Below are 19779 nucleotides of genomic sequence, written 5' to 3' on the forward strand. Positions count from 1 at the left end.
AATTTTGGAATAAAACCCTTGATCTGGCAAGCAGTACCTTCCTAACTGGCATTTATCGTCTCACCTGGTTTTCCTTGTCTGATATTGTTCAAACTGCTAGCCTGGATCCTCTCAAATAAAATACAGTAACATCACCCAATATTGTTGGTAACTCCAATGTTTTTCAGTCCACTAAAGCTCTTCCCTCACTGTTGGTGGTAAGTCAGTTGTTGTTGTTGTTAATTTTCTATTTCCTTATTTCCCAAGAGTATCTAGAAAAGGGTCCCAAGGGTTTAGATTTTGATGTTGTCATTTGTCTATAGTATTATTGATTTGTATGTAATTATTAAAACAGCCTCTTTTATTCTCAAAAAAAGTCTTGTTTAGATGATAAATTATTTGATGATTCTGCTTCTGAGGATTATTCTTGTTTTATTTTATGATGTAGGTGACTAATTTTGTCCCAAAGACTCTTTATTCCACTGCTAATGCCACATGGGGGAATCTGAGGCTATAGATAGTTCTGAATGTTTAGTTTTCCTAACAGTCATTTTTTGGCATCATCTATATATTTTCTATAGGATAAAGATAAAAGTAAAAGGACATAAAGAGGAGTTAAAAGAAATAAGTAAGGACATTGGCAACTGGTAGATAAGCCAAAGCACATTTTGAGGAATCTAAAAAACCCATTATTCTGGCATTTACTTCTAAATTGCTCTAACTTAATCTGAAGGATGACACATAAAACCAAAGACAAATCTTGGCATTCATAACATTTATTCTCTTGTCAACATTTTAGAGGTGCATATTTTGTGTACTAATGAAATGATTGTAATGTCTCACATTGTCTCAACTCTATAGTAGAGTTAGGACAGGCACTGTGCAATCTTAAGTAGAATTTCAGTTATGTGAGAGTAGCCATGAATTTGCAATAAAAGGTATAGGCACCACATTTACTTTTCCTATAATCCCACTATTATATAACCCGTATAAGAGCTGCTATTTATTTTGTCATTTGCTTCCATCCTAGAAGAAAGCAAAAGAGAATTTTGAAGGTACGATGTATCACATTTAGAGCAACCTTTAGGTCTACAGCTCATCAGACTGGCTTTTAAAATATGCAAGCACTCCAGGTTAAAAGTCTCTAAATACTTCATGTTGTTTTACTGTTAAATAATGTTTAGAGTTTGCTATCTTTTGTAGACCTTGGAAATCTAATTATTTATAATATCCAGTGACATTTACATTTTGCTAAATATACTCTGCTTATACAAGAACATCTCATGATGAGAAAAATGGGTAGAGAATGCCTGGCTTACATTTGTTTCTATATAATGCAAAAATATCAAGGTGACTTATGTTATCTTTTTGTTGCAGTTTCATGATTTTAAAACATAATTCTCAAAAAGTGTTCCTAACTATTAGCATTTAAAATACAGAATAAGAAGAAGTTATCATAGTTGAGATCAGTGTTTACCATTTAACTCTCCACTGTCAAATCAAATATCTATTCAAGTTTATTGGTATCTTAACATAATGCCATTCATTTCCATGCCAACAGCTCCAGAGTGTTTGGCTTCGTTTTTGAGATTGATTGAAGGTAGATTGTAAAGTTGACCTATTGTGTTAAGCTTATTTACACAAACACAGTGTCTTGAAAAATCAACTCTGGAAATGCATAGCAGTTGAATCCTAAGGTATTTCACATTCTAAGTTTTCTAATACCTGCTTTACAGAAATCCCTTGGGTGGTGAACCTCGACTTTACCAGTTACCTTACCTGGGGGAAATTACTTCAACATTCTTAAATTTGAAGTAAAATTTAGGAATTGCTTTAGGAAAAAGGATTTGCTTTTAATTTCATTTGATGAATTTGCTTAAGTAAATAATTTATTATTTCTAACAAATTTATGAGACAATCACAGATGAAATTTTTTTTTTCAGGCTCTTGGAACACATTTTTCTTCAAAGACTTTAAAAATAGCATCCCTAAGATATAAGCAATACAAAAAGACTGAATTTTGAAAATACCTATATGGCAACAGTGAAAAACAGAATTTGGATCTTGGATGGTTACAAATAGATTATTTTAAAAAGAAGCTGGATTTATTCAACTTAGGTCAATTTATCTTGGTAAGAATTTAAAAGTGCTTTCTGATGCCTTGTCTGTCACCTGTTCTTTAATAATCAGCCTCTTGTGTGTCATCACCCCTCCCGAACTCCCCATTTGCCCCGTCAAAATGTGGAGTTCTGTCTTGCTGCTGAGTAACGTGGGGCTGGTTATGACTGGGACGGAGGATGGGAGCGGGGCACGTGGACCAGAAATACTTCCTAGAAACAGCAAGTACGCTGCTCAACCCTGCCTGAACTTTCCTGTAAACAGCCACTGACAGACTGCATCCCTGCTGGGTGGATCCTGCGACTCCTAGAGGGAATGGCACTTCTTGTTTTTAATTAGCAAGGTGAAAGGTGAATTAAAACTAGCAGTTTGGCAAGTCAGTGCAAGAGGCTGACTTCTGAGAGGCTTCCAGGAGCCCGAAGAGAGGACCTCCACGGGAGAAGGGAGTGCGTGTGCGTGTGCGTGTGCTCGGGTTTTTTTTTTTTTTTTTTTTTTTCTGAATGAACAGCTTTGCCTAAGTGACTGAAAAATACAGCTTCTTCCTGAATCTACCGGCGTAGTTGCTGAAGAAAGCTCTAGACAGGACATGGCTCTGAAGACTCACTCTTTGGAATGTCCTCTTGCTCCCGGCTTATAAACAACTGTCCTGAGGAAAGAAAGGTTTTACATAGCCAAATACAGCCTGACAAATGGCACTTCGGAACTGTGCTTTCTGATGACAACGCGTTCGATTTCTGACAAAGCCTCTCGCACGCTGCCCCTGGAGGGAAGTCCTAAGTAAAACTCAGACCCTCCTTAAAGTGAGGAGCGAGGGCTTGGACGGTGAACACGGCAGCATGGCATCCGCCGGGTACATTATCACCTTGCTCCTGTGGGGTTACTTACTGGAGCTTTGGACAGGAGGTCATACAGCTGATACTACGCACCCCCGGTTACGCCTGTCACATAAAGGTAGGTTACCTTTCCAGATCCTTTTGTTTAAAAGAAAAAGAAAAAGAAAAGGAAAGTCGTTTAACATAGGCTTATGGTCTTCAAAGACCTTTAAAATGCACCTGAAAAATTTATTGCAAAACTGACCTAAAATTCTAAGTACCTCTGATTAATATGTCATACTCACCTCATCTGAAAACAGTGCAAAATCACATGTCAACTTAGAGATGTTATTTTTGTCTGTAAATACTGGGTTTTATTAATGAGGAGTTCACTCACTGGCAGAGGGAACACAGGAAGGGAGGAAGCAGGTTGTAAATAGCCTTAAGAGGCTGAATCCACCAAGTTAACAGTAGGTATTTAAATATCAGTTTATGCATATGAGAAACAAGGATGCTGGCGAAGGGCTATAGAAATAAGGGTGCAATTTGTTCTTTTTGTTTTTGTTTTGTTTTGTTTTGTTTTGTTTGCATAATGGAGGTAAGAGGAGGAGGAAAGAAAATTCCTGAGGAGTAAAATGATGCCCTATCCATAATAACTGTCATCATCATGTAATTAAAATGATTAACAACTAATATAAATTAGTTTTCCAGTGCAATTGATTATGAGAATTTTTTCATGTGTGGCAAAGCAAAATAGTTTATGACAATGCTTGTAAAATGGCTAATATTGATTAAAGTATTAGTATTCACTAGCATTTGTAGTGTTAATTTATATTGCCTTAATGAAGATCTGTCTAACAGCGAATGTTTAAATATTTCATTCTACAGTTGTCTTGTAAAGCAACATTATACTCATAAATAAATGATTAAAAGATAGATTTTGCATCAAGACCAATACAAGCCAGTCATGAATATGTTTGATAACTCCTCCTGTAAACAAACAATAAACAAAACCATGCTCAGAGAAAGTGACTTTGCTGACTTAAAATAAATTCAGAATAAATTGTCAGCAAATAAGTATTTATTATCACCAGCCATTGAGACATTGAGACAGAGAGCAGATGTAATACTCAGGATTACATAAGAATCATTTTTCAACTGTGTAAGCTTTTAAATTGACCCCCACTGTAGAAGGAACAGAAGCTTGCATTTTCTAAGTACAGGTAGAATATTTGTCAGGAGAAACAAAAAGGGAGTCCTCGATTTTATGTGACATGGTTGGTCTTTTTGTCTTTTTACTGGACAATTTTCACTAAATATTATAGAAATTTTTCATTTTTAGAGTAGTTAAAACTATGGATATTTTCTTAGTTTAAATACATTTCCTATAATACTATCCAGTAGATAATATAAATTCAAGAAACACATTGATACTAAATTGGGCAAAGTGTTTAAAATATAGTGGCCAGAATTAACACTAATCTTTTAACTTGGGAAGATGTATCATGGTATGTATCAAAATGCCTATTCTTAAGAAGTTTATCATCAAAGATGTCAAGATGTACAAATTTGATGTGATGGAATATGGACAAATAAAGATGCAAAAAAATATAAATTGATTGTTTTTCTTACGTAGATGAATGGACAAGCTACCAGTTTTTGTAAGCTACAATTCTGTTACATCTAGTATTAACCTTTTATACCTTATTGGGGTACTTGTGTTTTCATGGTTCAATATCAGTGTGTTTTCCAACAGGTCACATTTTAATATTTCATAAGAGAGTTAATAATTTGATCAAAGAATACCAAAGTTCTCCGATACAAGTAAATGTTATGCATAATACTGCTATTGAGTTTGTCTTTATTATGTCACTTTTAATCAAAGAAATAATTGCAACTGATGTTATGAGTGGTGTCATATGGTGTGAGAGTAAAACTGCTAGTATCTATATGTATACTAGACTGAAAACTCCCACAGGATTTCCTTTACCTTTGAATTTAGTGGAACCAGCTGAAAATGCACAATATGATGTTTTTATACAAAGGCAGAATAGAGAGAGTTACCTGAAAATGGAATGTTCCTACTTGTGCAATTTTGTTAGTGAAGTCAGCTAAGAGATCACACTGGAGATGCTACCGGAAGCAGCCAATGCCTACTGCACCTCAGGGGCCTTAGTGAAAAGAAGAGCATATACACTGTCAGAGCAGGGTATTCAGTCCCACCAATATAATAGGAACAGCCCATTTATCTCTCTACACTCTGGAATTCAGTGAATATTTTAGAGGTCTTCAAAAACTAGGAATAAGATATTGCAGATTATTCTTTCGTGGTCTTGAATAATGTCAGTAATGGCAAATGTTCAATAGTGAGTGAATTAAGATAATTAATATATAAATGAGTTTATAATCTTTCAATATAAGAGGCACTAGGTATATGTAATATAACACCTCTGCACTGCTGCCTGACCACTAGCAGGGAAATCCAGGAGGTTCCCTGGAGGTAGCCTACTAGAATAATTCAGAAATTCTTTTCACAGTTCATGATCTAAGCTGTATGGGAGAAAGGCAGGCATTTTTCTCATATTCTTCACTTTTAAGATGGCATTTGAAAACACAAACCTATTGTTTCTTCTCAAGGAGGAGGAGAAAGTTTATCATATACAGAGTTTGAGTTAAATTATATAAAAATATGTTCAGAAAAAAAAAAAAAAGGTCCAGAGATTTGCCCTTTTCCTCTCCCCTTCATTCTCCATTACTATTTCTTAACTAGACATGTTCTTAACTAGAGCTGGAAAGGAAGGGATCATTAGGATTAAAGAGGAGAAAAGACAGAGAGAGAGAGAGAGAGAGGCAGAGAGAGAGAGAGAAGGAGACAAGGTATAAGGGTAACATGAGGTGTGGAATATTTTCTAGTTGATTTCCTACTGCCTTGTACCTCAATGGGATAATATTGAATCCCTTTCTCTTCTAACTGAATATCTCACTCCACACTAATATTAAGAAAATATACTGGCTTAGGGCAAGTCTGGTAGATAAAATGATGAGATAATTACTCTTGTTGAGGCAATACATAAATCTTTTAATGCATTTTCTAGTTACAAGGTAAATTACATTAATAAGTAAAAATGTAGCAAAGATTAAGATGGCAAGATGCTGTACTGCTTTGTAAAAATTTTCGGTCAAGATTTGAGTTGAATTTGGCTATCTCAGGCAAATATTTAAAAGTTCATGATTAGTTATGCATTATAGCTAACTTTATCCCAGCTCAATAGGGTAACATTGGTGAGATTAATGCAAAATTTTAATATTCTCCCCCAAGGGTCTCCTTGAAAAATACTGCGGTCCTCAGGACAGAAACCAAGGAAGGAGAGAATGAAGGGAGAAGAGTCCTGGTGGATTCATCTACTTCCCTTTGTTGATATCTGTTCTCTCCTTATCTTTCACCATCCTGCACTAATGAGGTTACAGGGAAGGCAAAAATAAGCTTCTTGATAATGGAGCTCAGAGAAAAAAAAAACAAATAAGCCAAGACCTATGTTGAGAAAGAAATACCAATGTACATGGAAAGCCCCAGAAATTCAATCATGGGAGCTTGGCAGACAGGGTAGGTGTTTGAAGTCTCAATAAGGATGAATGCTATTGCAGAAATCAAGGAAAATGGCTGCTTAAGCATAATATGTTCTCCTAGAATAGTTGGTGAAGAGACAGTTAAATAAAGGCATGGATATGGCAGAAGAACATTCCTAAAATATGTTAACATTATACATATAGATTTAAACATGGAATATATACTTATGCAGATAGAACTTGCAATAGAGTGTTAATTAGTGTATCTGTATTGGGTATTATAACCAATTAAATACAGATTTATCATAGTTCAGAGAGCTCAGGATTTGAAATCAGAGGCCTCTACTCCAGCTCTAGTACTTCCCACTTATAATAATGATAATTAATTGTCTGCATCTCAGTTTCCTCTGTTTGAAAATAGGGGTAGTAATGGTATTTTGCCTGTATATTTTACTGGGTTTTTGAGATAATCAAGTGGAACAACAATATCTCTGAATGTACCTTATCACCTAAAAACTATTTATATTATTAATGTTTTTGCAGACTGATACAAAGTGAGAGTATTGGAAGGAAACAGGTCCTAAAGAGAAAAACCTTGAAAATGGTATGAGTTTATATTTCAACAAGTGCTAGGATAATGCTAATATAGAAGACAGGATAAACTTGCTCTTAAATAGCATGAAACGTATGATTTATCTTGATAGATTTCACTCACTCCAAATCTAGTCTTCCATATCTTTGACCTCTAGTTATAATAACTCAGATGATGATTACATTATCTGTTCATTTTCCAAGTTTCACGGCCTATATATTTTTTGCTGTAGTGTACATATATCTATTTGTTACATGTATTCACTTTACAACACACATTTTAGAATTCATTCCATTTACAAGAAAATAATTGACAGAGAATTCTAAAAGAGCACAATGTTAAATAAACATTCTGAATGATCATTCTGGAGGCCATGGTATTTATTTTTTACACAAGGCAAATAAAAAATGAGGTAGTGACTGAGCCAGTTTTTCCTGACCCAGCTCATAGTTTTGGTTCCTCTTCCAATAGCTTGGTATTATCAATAGTGACATGAGTCACACATCTCTGGGTGTTAGTAAATAAAAACTGATCATAAGACATGATTCATAAGCAGAGTGATTAAATAGGACCCAGGAGGAAACACTAGCCTATGTGCCCAGAGCTTCAGGGAGAGACAGTGAGAATTAAGTGGTGGATTTATTAAGAAATAGCTTATATTATAAAAAATACCACTGGATAAATTGTGAGGAATTACAATATGTTTTGTTGAGTCTGGTTTATACAAAATATGCTTTCTGTGGAGAGAGTCTTCCTAAGAATTTTAGATAGTGCTATTATTTGTGTTTTTATATTTGCTACAGGTAAATATTGTCCATGTATCACATTGGAAGTCCCCGAATGGTTCTATGAATTATTAAATTCTTATCTGGATGTTGCACTTTACAGTGGGAAAACAGTTATCTTTTAATATAGAAATAGGGTGAGGGAAGGTCTGGGTTAGAAAAAAATAGTAACTGGAATTTATATATGAACTGGGCCAGTTTTGGAGTGGAAAATGTATGTGTATCAAACCATTTTTTTTTTCTGCTTTGCAAGGAAAGTATTCTATACATAATACATAACGAATGCCTGTTCTTTATTAATAAATATATTCAACAGTTGTGATGTCATAATGAAATATTCTTTACAAAAATTATGTTGCCATATTGTTGTTTTGCTATCCAGGTCAGATTTGTCATCTAGTCAGAGCTGAGAGTATTACATAGAGAGGGCCTCTGTTCCTTTCTGGGATGAGATCACTTGGTGGCCTCACTTCTATGACCACATAATAAAGCACCAAACCATGAAATTGGTTGTTACTGGTGAAAAGTATTGCTAACAGTCTGCTCAATCAGTTTTATTTCATCAAAGACATTTAAAGGAATCATCATTGGGACTTCTTAGTGGGAGTGTGTGCAAAGATGTATTTCTTTATCTTTGTATATAAAACTCTTCTGTGGTTTAATAGAGGAATTTAGTCTGCAGGAATCTAGAAATATCACTTTGCATGCATGCATGCCCCTTCATACATAGCCATCCCAGTGTAAAAAGTCTTATAATTTCAGTCTCTGAGAATTAAAAACAAAACTACACTAAAATTATACCATTTATAACATTTTCCAAAGGGTGCAGAATAGATTTAGATTATTTTCTTGGTTTTAATAGACAGGGCCATAAGTTAGTAGTTTCTAGTGTAACATATGACACTTTGTAATACTCTATACATTATACAAACGATGATGGTTATTTTGATAATTTTGTTTTCACAATAAAGCCTTACATAACATTGGAGGTATAAGAGTAAACATCATTGTTGTTATTAATTCTTTAGTCTTAAGTGAGCATTATTCTTTGCACTCATGATAGGAATGATAGTGACAAGACTGGATATTTTATAGTCTGGATATTCTGGACTGGGAATAAAAAGGACATGTCCATATCACATTTACTCCAAGTGTTGTAGTCTCTGATATTAAGAGAACGTTTTTGGTCATAAACAGTGATGATTTCAAGAAAAGACATCTCTGCGGAACTGATAACTTTCCTTCATATGGCCCCTATGGTGGCCAAGACAACTGATTACTCGAGAAGTTTTCAGCCCTGGTTCTAATGCCTATTTCAGGATATTCTAACCATAGGGGTCCTTTGCCTTGGTAACCTTACATCCACAACTGGTATGAAAAAATAAAAGAGAAATCTCTTGTCATGCCTGATTTCTGAGACTTAGAAATGTGTTTCATTTCCATCCTTGGTACCTAAACTCTCAGCCATCACTGTGTTCTGCTCAAGGATTTAGCTTATAGCCTTGGCATAGGAAACACAGTAGCTAGAAAACACTCTTACATTCGAATTGCAATGGCCTAAAAACCCTAGACTTTGGATAAGGCATATCTAATTTGAATCTGGCCTCTGACTGCACGGCATGAGCAAGTTACTTAGGTTTTCTGAATATGCATTTTCTCATCTTTAAAGTGGTAAAACATAATCTGTAAAAATTTGAAAGGATTACATGAGATAATGCAGATTAATGTGCAGAATACTTAACCCTTAGGAAGCTTTTTATAAATTACTCAATAAATCAGATGAGATTCAGAGATAATTAATCTATGCTGTTCTCTTTTTATTCTAAAAGCAATCATGAGCAAATTGTTAAATTACAACTTAAGATGAAGAGAGATCCTTAATCATCAGATTTTTACTTAAAAGCAAAGATTTTCTTTAATGAAAACCAGCTCTTATTAGAGTAGATAACTAGAAGGAACAAAGAATATAGATGTCTCTCATGTTTGTAAGTTATTGTAAGAATTATTTTGTTTATACTTTAAGGAAAGTTGAAATTTTATCTGATGGCACCTTGGAGACAACAGACCAAATCCACAAAATAAACAGTACTAACAAAGGTAATTGTAGGCCCAGCTTTGTGAAGCACAATAGAACTAATATTACTAAGGCCAGACCACACTGCCTAAAGTTAAACTAAACAGTGTCCTATAGGCAGCTATCAGCTCAGCATGTGTTGTTTACTTGGAAAGTGAAAGAAAGTCTCCCACTTTGCCTTCCCTTAGATGAACAGGTAAGATATCTGGTGCCACGCACAGCTCCTGACACTTCGTAGGCATTCAAAAAGTGCTCATCAAGTGAGTATCTGAATAAAACAAAATGATTTAGAACTGTGTTTTTCAAAGGAAAAGGTGATGGGGTGGGATGAGCAGGAATACCCATGAAACTGAGGAATCCTGGACAACTATTTATGGCCCCTTTAGCATAACATATGTTAGAGAAAAGTCTGGGGCTTTCTGTCTATTCACCTTCTTTCTCATCAGTGCTGCATTTAGTGACACAGCTGGGACCTGCAGGCACCCTCCTGATACATCAGTTGAATTATTTCATCTACATTCTCTCCACCACCTTTTTCTCTACTTCTTCTTCTTTTTCTTCCTTCTCTTTATTTTCCTCTTCTTCCTCTCCTCCTCCTTCTTCTATCTATCTTGTGATACCCTTGTCATTTCTGGGTTATCACTATACTCCCTCCTCCCTTTCTCTTTTCACTTAATTCTGTGACTACCCTTTTGTGCGGCTGGCACCACCCCTTCTTTCTTTTTCTCTTCTTCTACTTCTCTTCCGGATAAATATTTTTGATTTCTTCCTCACCTTAAGCCAAAAGGGGAAAGAAAACATACTTTTGGTGAAAGATATATATTCATTGGCCTTCTGTGTACCTTCAATATTTGTTTCTTTTTTGTTGTTTAACACAATAAATACAAAACATAACCTTTGAATTATTTAGAAAAACTTTAAACTTACTAGGTATTGAAAATTGGTTGAAATCTATGATGTAGGAAATAATGAAATGCTAAATAAATAGCTTACTAGCCGCCTGGATAATGTACCCTCTTTCTCCAACCTGTTTTTCTGCTGGGAAGCTGATGCTCACAGGCACCGCAGGATCGTGGCAATTGGAGAGGACAGGAATTAGGGCACCGCACAGGGGAGAGCAGAGCCTGCCAGCCAAGTATTCTGTAGCTCAACTCAGGTTAAATGTCAGTTAAAATATTATTGATGTAAACCTATTTCTATGCACTTTTGGTTTGTTTTCTCTGAGTTTTGAGCTTTAATTTAGGGAAACCAGAATAAAAAGGGGGGTTTATTTACAGAATAGAGTGTTGGAACAGAATCCCTAAGAATAAGTCTCAGGGGTGATTTTAGGTAGCCGGATCAACTTCAGAACCAGAAAAGAACAGCAGCAAAGAAAATGAGAATAAAAGAGGGTGAAAATAGAGGTCAGCTGAGGACACTGACTCTTTCCCTCCTGATTTGTTCTTTCCCAGGAAATGATGGGAATGGAGAGGGGCTTTAAGATACCCTGTGGACGTAAAGTCAAATAGGAAATGTGCTCCCAGCATTGTGTATAGCTGTTTACTCCTCCTGATTGCTTTCTTTCTAACACTGAGTCAAAAAGTTTATTATGCACCTCAGGTCCTTTCCAATTATAGAAATGTAGGGCTTCTTTCTTCTCCTTACCAGGCTTCAAAAGGGTTTCTCCAAAACACTTTTGAAACTGGTATTAGGAGATAGTATGTTGTAGTGGAAAGGGTATGGACTTCCAGTTTTTGAATCTACAGTATATTTTATTTGATGCTGTCTTATTCTTGCTGAATCATTGAACTGTGGCTTCCTTTCCTTATCATTATAAAGGGACAAATGAACACTGTCTTCCTATCTTGTATGATTTTGGTAGAAAAAAATTTAAATGTATCACAAAGATGAATGACATGGTGTTGTAGTACCTTATAATACTTTCTAATTTAGGTAATTGTTTTTAAATATATTTAAAGGTCCTTCAAGGCAAGGAGTAATTTTTTGTAAGACGCTTGGGGATGGAATAAATTCACTTCAAATCGTTCCTAAAGGCTATAATTACAGTCTGGGTTTTGGTGTCTATTGAATTGAAATGTACATATATTTAGTTGGCTTCCATATTATGGTCAAAATAATACAACTATAAAGGCTAACTTTGTTTTTTAAGAAGGTTCAGAGCTACTGCTAAATAATTCACCTGCAGCATGGCTTGATTGAATTTCATTGCACAGGAGATGATGCTACTATTATGGAAACTGGAGTTAAACGAATGCTACACAGAATGTGGTCCATAGACTGCAACATCAGCATTCCCTGGGAGCTGCTGAATCAGATCTACTGAGTCAATAATTCTGAGGCTCGGGAATCTCTGTTTTAACAATTCCTATGGGTGATTCTTAGTGAAGACTCAACTATGAGAACCCCTGGGCTCTGTGTGTGGAAGGATGCTACAAAGGAGCCCCAAGTTCATATTTACCGTTTTCATTTATTCCTCCTTTAACTTCATCTTCTAGGTTAAGGGGGTTGTCAAATGTCCAAATGACAGCCTTGGTCTTGATAAATATACTTAGATTCATAGATATCTAACTATATCACCATTATCTGCTTATTTTTGTATTAAATATAAAGTGTACCTATACATTGATAATAATTTAGCATATAATTTAAATATTTTAAAAGATTATTGATGGTGTAAATTGTAGCATGTTGTAGCTATGATTGAGTTCTGATGAGAAAACATCTAATATTTGTTGATTGTGGAAAAGCATTTTGTAAAATTCAAAAACTCTTTTATACTTCAAAGAGAAGTTTTCTGGGACAAATGAAATTAGATGTCACTTACCACTTCATCCCTTTGTTATACATCTTGATCATTGCCTGTATTAATCTGCTCTCATGTTGCTATAAAGAACTGCCCAATAGTGTGATAAAATTAAGACATTCCATTAATTCCGTTATGAATGACCTCATTGCTCACCATGCACGATAAAGCTGTGTTGTTTTCACACAATATACATATTAAAACACGTAATTCATTTCAAAGTGCACAGAACACTATGTTATTATAGAGAAAGCCTTTTTAAAGTTTTTTTCCCTTAAATTCTTTTGGGATAAAATCAATGGATATAGTTTTGGGACATAGCTTTGGGATATAGCTATATATAATGACGAATTAACAAAGTTTACTGCTTTAAACATTTTAATTTTAATCACATTAATAATAAGTAAAGTGACCACGTGCGTTTGTTAACTATCATAATCTTTTGAAGGGACAGAATACAACAATTTCCTCCTTGATGTCTTGGACACCAGTCCAGAAACCACTGTCCTACCACCTTGTAAAGAACTCCTCTTTCTAAAATATACATTAAATTAGCAGAATATTTTGAATGAAAAAAAAAAAAAACTGCCAGAGACTGGATAATTTATAAAGGAAAGAAGTTTAATTGATTCACAGTTCCACAGGGCTGGGGAGGCCTCAGGAAACTTACAATCATGGCAGAAGGGGAAGCAAACACATCCTTCCTCATATGGCAGCAGAAGAAGTGCAGAGCAAAAGTCGAAAAGCCCCTTATAAAACCATCAGATCTTCCGAGAACTCACGCACTGTCAGAAGAAGAGCTTGGAGGAAACTGTCTTCATGATTCAATCACCTCCACCTGGTCCCACCCTTGACACACGGGGATTATTACAATTCAAGGTGAAATTTGGGTGGGGACTCAGAGCCAAACCATATCATTGCCTTCAGAGAATTAAAAGAGCCTATAATTTTTAAGTATAATTAGCTTATTATTCATTCATTTATTCTATAAGTATTTGTTTAGCTTCTTCAATGCTTTAGGTACGGAGCATTATGCTAGGATTTTAAGAATAAAAAATCCAGTTTTACAAACATAATGTGGTATACTGTTTGGAATCCTGGGATAGTAAAGGATTATTAGATAAAAACTAAGGAAATCTGAATAAAGTATGAATTTTAATTAATAACACAGTATTAATATTGGTTTATTAACTGTGATAAATGTACCATATAAATGTATAGTGTAAACAAGGGGAGCTAGGTATAGGTATAGGGGAACTCTCTGTACTCACCATAAATGTTCTGTAAATCTAAAACTATTTTAAGAAGTTTAACACACACACACACACACACACACACACACACACACACACACAGCTTTTAGTCAAACCCAATTCTCAAGAAACTTAATATCCAGTTGTAAAAGGAGACAAGTCGTAATAAAGTAGGGTGCTATTTTTATATCCCAAGGGATGCTATAAAAGCATGAAAGGGCTGAAAAGAGAACCAAAGCTCAGTATTGAAGATGAATAGGAGGAGCTTGGGCAAGATGTTATGAACAAATTAGCTATGTCATACTCTGCCTTGCACCATCCTGCCATGTGCCCACAATCTTCCCATGGCATATAATGCATTGTATTCTCCCAGAAATTAACTTAATTCCACTGTGTTCGTGACTCTACCACACACACTAGTATCACACGTTCTTTGTCCTTGTTAAATTTAATTTCCCCCATTTCTAAATGACTGAGGAATTTTCAGATTTTTTTGTATAAGTCATATATGATTACTACAAATTCACAGTTAGAGTTTGAATATACTGAGGATAATTATATTGCATTTTATTGCTTGCATTTTTAGAATCTAATAAACTTTAGATACTGAATATATTTTATGTATTGCATTTAACATACAGAATTTAATTGCTATATCTCTTCACACTAATGTTACCAATCTTAATTCTTTTGCTGGATGCCACATACAAATACATTCCTAACAGAGATAGCAGAAAATGAAATGATGGGGTTGGGAGAGCATTGAGAATACAGGAGATATGATGAGAATAGTTCTCTTCTGCCCCTTTTGCAACACATTAGGCACTAGTTTGGCTTCAACTCTTCTATTACAAAGGTTCTGAAGAGGAATCCAGGACTGCTTTGAAATTATTCAGAAAATATCTGTAAATTATTAAAAGATATAGTTTGAAGCAGTGGCAGAGGATAGTATGACTTCATCTGGGCCATTCAAATGATTATTGTCACATTTGACTCAACTTTTCTTCCCACTTGCTCCAATCATGATCTCCCAATTTCCAATGTAACACCTCATTCATTTCTACAGTGACAAACTATGAAGAAACAGAAAAAAAGAGCTAATGCATTAATACCATGACAAAGCAGAAAGCAAAGAAAGTCAGAACTGGGAAAGAGTGATAACTTACCCAACATCTTTGTTTTTTTCAGAAATGCTCCAATTGACCAAAAGCAAGATTTTTTTTTTTTTTTTTTTTTTTTTTGTCAGTCTGTCCCTGCACAGCAGTTTTATGAATAATTTGGCCATTTGTCTTTCATTTTTCATTTTAAAATCACAGCTATTGGTAGTAACATAGTGAGAAGGCAAAACAATGACTAGGTTTTATCATTCTAATTAGTTTATGCAAGGTATTTTACTTTCTCAACCCAGGTTATTTGAGAAAGAACTTATGAAAATTTCATTTTACTATGATTTTATTATATCTATAAGCCAAGCAAAAATGTATTTTCATGTACTTAATTTATCAAAATCAATTGATAATATATTTTGAAATGCTATATCCTTTTTTTTGTTTTGTTTTTGGTAGTATACTATAATTAATCAAATACAATACACTTAACACAAACTGTAAACTAATGGGCATAAGCAGAAATGTCATATTCAGAAGAAAGCACACATTTGTCACCATACCTTATTATTGTAAAGAGTAAATAAAAATGGAAATGGGAAACACTGGATTATTTTATTTTTAGAAACTAAAGACAATCTATAAAAAGAAGTGTGTAGAAATTAGGATCACTTCTATAATCCTGAGCAAAGCAAAAATGATATAGGTTTAAAGAAAATGTTAGGAAAAATAATGGTAAGGAAAAAATGATTTCTTTTGAAAACAGCTCTATTATTGATGAACTGACATAACTTATTTTTCCTGATCCTAAGCAAAATAAATAGTACAATAAAAGCAAACAGAAAATAAAGAAAGGAAAAAGCAAGTATAAGCTTGACATTGTCACAAAGTGTAAGTGTTACACATATTTCTGGTCAGATGAATAGTAACTACAAATACTTTTTAATTGGTTAGAATGAGTACTAGAATATTGAGCTTGCTGTAAGTTTCAGGTCTGGATAAACTTGAGCTAACCATATGGTTTATTCTTAGAATAGCCATATCACCCATAATCAAAATGTAAATTATAAAGAGAAAGAACTTTTTTCAAAGTCAAATGTTATAATTTTAGCTGTTGGGACATTCAATTATCCAAATCATTGTACATTTCCATTAATATGAGAAGGAAAATCTTCTTTTTTTCTTATTTTTGTCCAGAAAGAAGAAAGTAGATGGAGAAGATAGGACTATAAAACACTAGAATGGATTTAACGAGCCACCCAAAATATTGATTTTATTATTATATTGTTACAGTCATAAGCAGTTAATGTGTTTAAACTTCTATAACACATTCATGTGGTTTAATATCCTTGTAATTCCCCAAAGCAAAATTCGCTTGTAATAGTATCTAAATAATCATAATAAGAAGGAAAATATTATAGATAAGTCAACTGTACAATTAAAAAACAATCAAAAGAATGAAACTACATTTTGTCATTATACTGCTCAGAAGTAAGACAAAAGTTATGTACTGGGCACTGTTTTTGACAGATTTTTTTGCCAAATGTTTTTTACTTGCTCCAAAATGTGTATGCCCAAACTGAAGTCTGATATATTTTAGGATTGCAGAAGGATTTTTCCTATCTGTAGAAAAAAACTGAATTATCTATGATTTAAAAATCAATAAAGTTAAAAGAGAATAAAAGTGAGACATAAAACTAAAGAACCATTACCAATGAGATAGCTTACACACTAATAAAGCAGTTATCACTCAGAAACACGTTAGATGCCTTTTATAGTATTTGTCTCAAGGGACATAATATACAATTCAAGGATTTTAATGTATGTGGTTATGTTTAGAATATAATATTATGCTTATTAGATACTTAAGTTTTTATATTAGTCAACAAATAGTTATATTGTTTTAAGTTAGAAATGCCATTTGTCCTTTTAGTTAGCTAATTTATATCTACAGGATAGTTAGAAGACTTGGCAGCGCTTCATTTTTGAATGTCTAGAATACCGTTAATGTCAGAAAACAAATACAAAATTGCCACTGCTTGTTTTGCTATGGGTGGAAAAGAATTCTTTCCAGTTAAGGAACTACTGCAGGGAGTGCTCTCTCTGTGAATGGTGTGTGTAATATTGCAATTTTGTTGCTGACAGCACTGCTGCTTTTCACTTCTGCAATTCCCCAGCCAAGCTCCAAGTTTCCACTCACACTGCTAGCCACCAAAATCTCCCTTTATCTTCTATGACTATTTTTTTTTCCTCTTAACAAATAGGCCCAGCTGCTACTGCAGCCGGTTACCCACACTCTCTCTCATATTGCTCTTGCTGAGGATGGCAGGCAGAGTAGAGAAGAACAGCTGAGATTGGCTTACTTTGGCATCTAAATAATTTTGGGTATGTCCTTTCCTAACTTTATTATTCCATTTAATTTTATAATCTTTCCTTCTGTTGAACTTTAAAAAAGCATAAATTCTGTTTCCCAACAATGTTTTCCTCGTCTGGCAGTGACTCTCTTATACCTGGCTGCTCAAGATAAACAAATTGGTTCCTTTTGCACATTGCTAATTTTTTCCCAATGTTAAGCACTATTTAGGAATCAAATGTGGTAGAAACAAATTTATTGGTATGATCTTGGACATGTTACTTAATCTTTCTCTGGCTAAAGGAGGTGTATAATAAATATCATCTTCTCATTGGTTGTGATAAGGATTAAATGGAAGAGCTTTTAAATGTATTTAGAGTAGTGCCTGGCACATAGTAATTGCTAAGAAGGTGTATGTTAGAAAGTCAGAGAGAAGAAGAAGAGCTAAAGAAGGGGACATGGGAGAGGGAAGAGCAGAAGTAGAGAGGAAGGAGGAAAAGAAGGAAGGAATAATTGCTAAATGGAAAAACTAATAATCGCACTTAGGGAATTAAAGTCAACCTTACGGATTTAGCATTATATGTCTTATTTCAACAACAACAACAACAACAAAATTGTTCATTAGAAAAAAACTATAGTTTAGGAGTATTGTATAATTTTGCCCAAATCGGATAATTTTATTGAGGGTAGGAACTTCAGTGATTATTACCCACTCTGTGAAGTCATCATGTCCATGGCTTCCAGATAGGTGGTCACATGTTTATAATTTTGAATTTGTGCATTTTCGTGGAGAGGGAGATGACTACCTGACAAGGAATTCCATTTCATTTTGTAATAGTCTAGTGAAGAGCAAGTACTTACCTACCTAATCTCAAATCATTTTCCATATTTTATCTTAGTTTTTTTCTTTAATGCTAGCAAGAAGGACATAAGTCATGATGGACCTCCAAATATATAAAGATAGTGTATTAGTTCATTTTCATGCTGCTGATAAACTCACACCTGAGACTGGGCAATTTACAAAAGAGGTTTATAACGTACTTACAGTTCCACGTTGCTGGGGAAGCCTCACTATCATGGCTGAAGACAAGGAGGAGCAAGTCACATCTTACATGGATGGCACCAAGCAAAGAGAGAGCTTGTACAGGGAGACTCTCATTTTTAAAAGCATCAGATCTCGTAAGACTTATTCACAGGAACAGCATGGAAAAGACTGCCCCCATGATTCAATTACCTCCCATCAGGTCCCTCCCACAACACGTGGGAATTGAAGATGAGATTGGGGGGGGGCACAGTCAAACCATATCAGATAGTTATCATGCTTTTTTGTCATAGGTGAATATTCCTCAATATCTTGACTGTTCTGTCAGTATTTTGGCCATTCTCCGGTTTGTTAATGCCGCTCTTAAAATGGAGCAACAGAATTTATATTCCAGAGATACTTGCTTTGTTTACAGAATAGTGGTATTGTTAACCAATGACTTTTTTTTTTTTTCTTTTTTTGAGATGGAGTTTTGCTTTTGTTGCCCAGGCTGGAGTGCAATGGTGTGATCTCGGCTCACAGCAACCACTGCCTCCCGGGTTCAAGCGGTTCTCCTGCCTCAACCTCCTGAATAGCTGGGATTACAGGCATGTGCCACCATGCCTGGCTAATTTTGTATTTTTAGTAGAAATGGGGTTTCTCCACGTTGTTCAGGCTGGTCTCAAACTCCTGACCTCAGGTGATCTGCCCGCCTCAGCCTTCCAAAGTGCTGGGATTACAGGCATAAGCTACTGTGCCCAGCCAACCAATGACTTTTATTTATTAAAGCCACCCGAGTTGACAGCAGCTTATTTGGCAAATATGCCATTTTATTCGATTACTGTCAGCCTTTCTAATGGTTTTCTCATAGGCTCTGTTGAGCCAACTTTTTCCTTTATTTCATGCGGGTGGTTTGTTTGCTGAAGTTAAGAAAAAACCCTCTTCTACTCCCTCCAGTCTAGAATGTAGATATGTGTAGTAACAATGTGTGGTGCCCTGAAAAAGACATGCACTTTGGAGTGAGACATTCCTATATTCAAAGACTATATAGTTCTGCTATTGTGTGTCTTTGCTTGATTTGCTCAGCATCATTTTCCACATTTAATGTCTTCAGGAAACTGGCTACTTAAAATGGTAAAAGTTGCATTCACTGTCTAAATTCTTTTAAAGTTTTTCATTTTTTTTTTTTTTTAAATTTAAAATACACATTTCATGGACTTTATCTAAAATGTCAGTATTTGGAAGGAGTTTAACATACAGTTGAAGCAAATTTTAATTAAAGTATATAAAATATATGCTTCTCTGGCTTTCCTGGA

The 19779-nt window shown here is 34.7% G+C and overlaps 1 protein-coding gene across 2 annotated transcripts in view; it reads left to right on the forward strand.

Moving 5' to 3' along the window:
- The first annotated feature begins 2316 nt into the window (after positions 1–2316).
- The window catches only part of SEMA3E (semaphorin 3E), a 277385-nt gene continuing 259922 nt past the window's right edge, over positions 2317–19779 (forward strand). For both annotated transcript variants that reach the window (XM_007982335.3, XM_073009166.1), the window contains exon 1: positions 2317–3048. In XM_007982335.3, coding sequence (XP_007980526.2) covers positions 2934–3048 — 115 coding nt within the window. In that variant the 5' untranslated portion in view covers positions 2317–2933. The remainder of the gene's footprint in view (positions 3049–19779) is intronic.

Source organism: Chlorocebus sabaeus, chromosome 21, assembly GCF_047675955.1.
Source record: "Chlorocebus sabaeus isolate Y175 chromosome 21, mChlSab1.0.hap1, whole genome shotgun sequence".
In the NCBI taxonomy this organism is placed as follows: domain Eukaryota; kingdom Metazoa; phylum Chordata; class Mammalia; order Primates; family Cercopithecidae; genus Chlorocebus; species Chlorocebus sabaeus.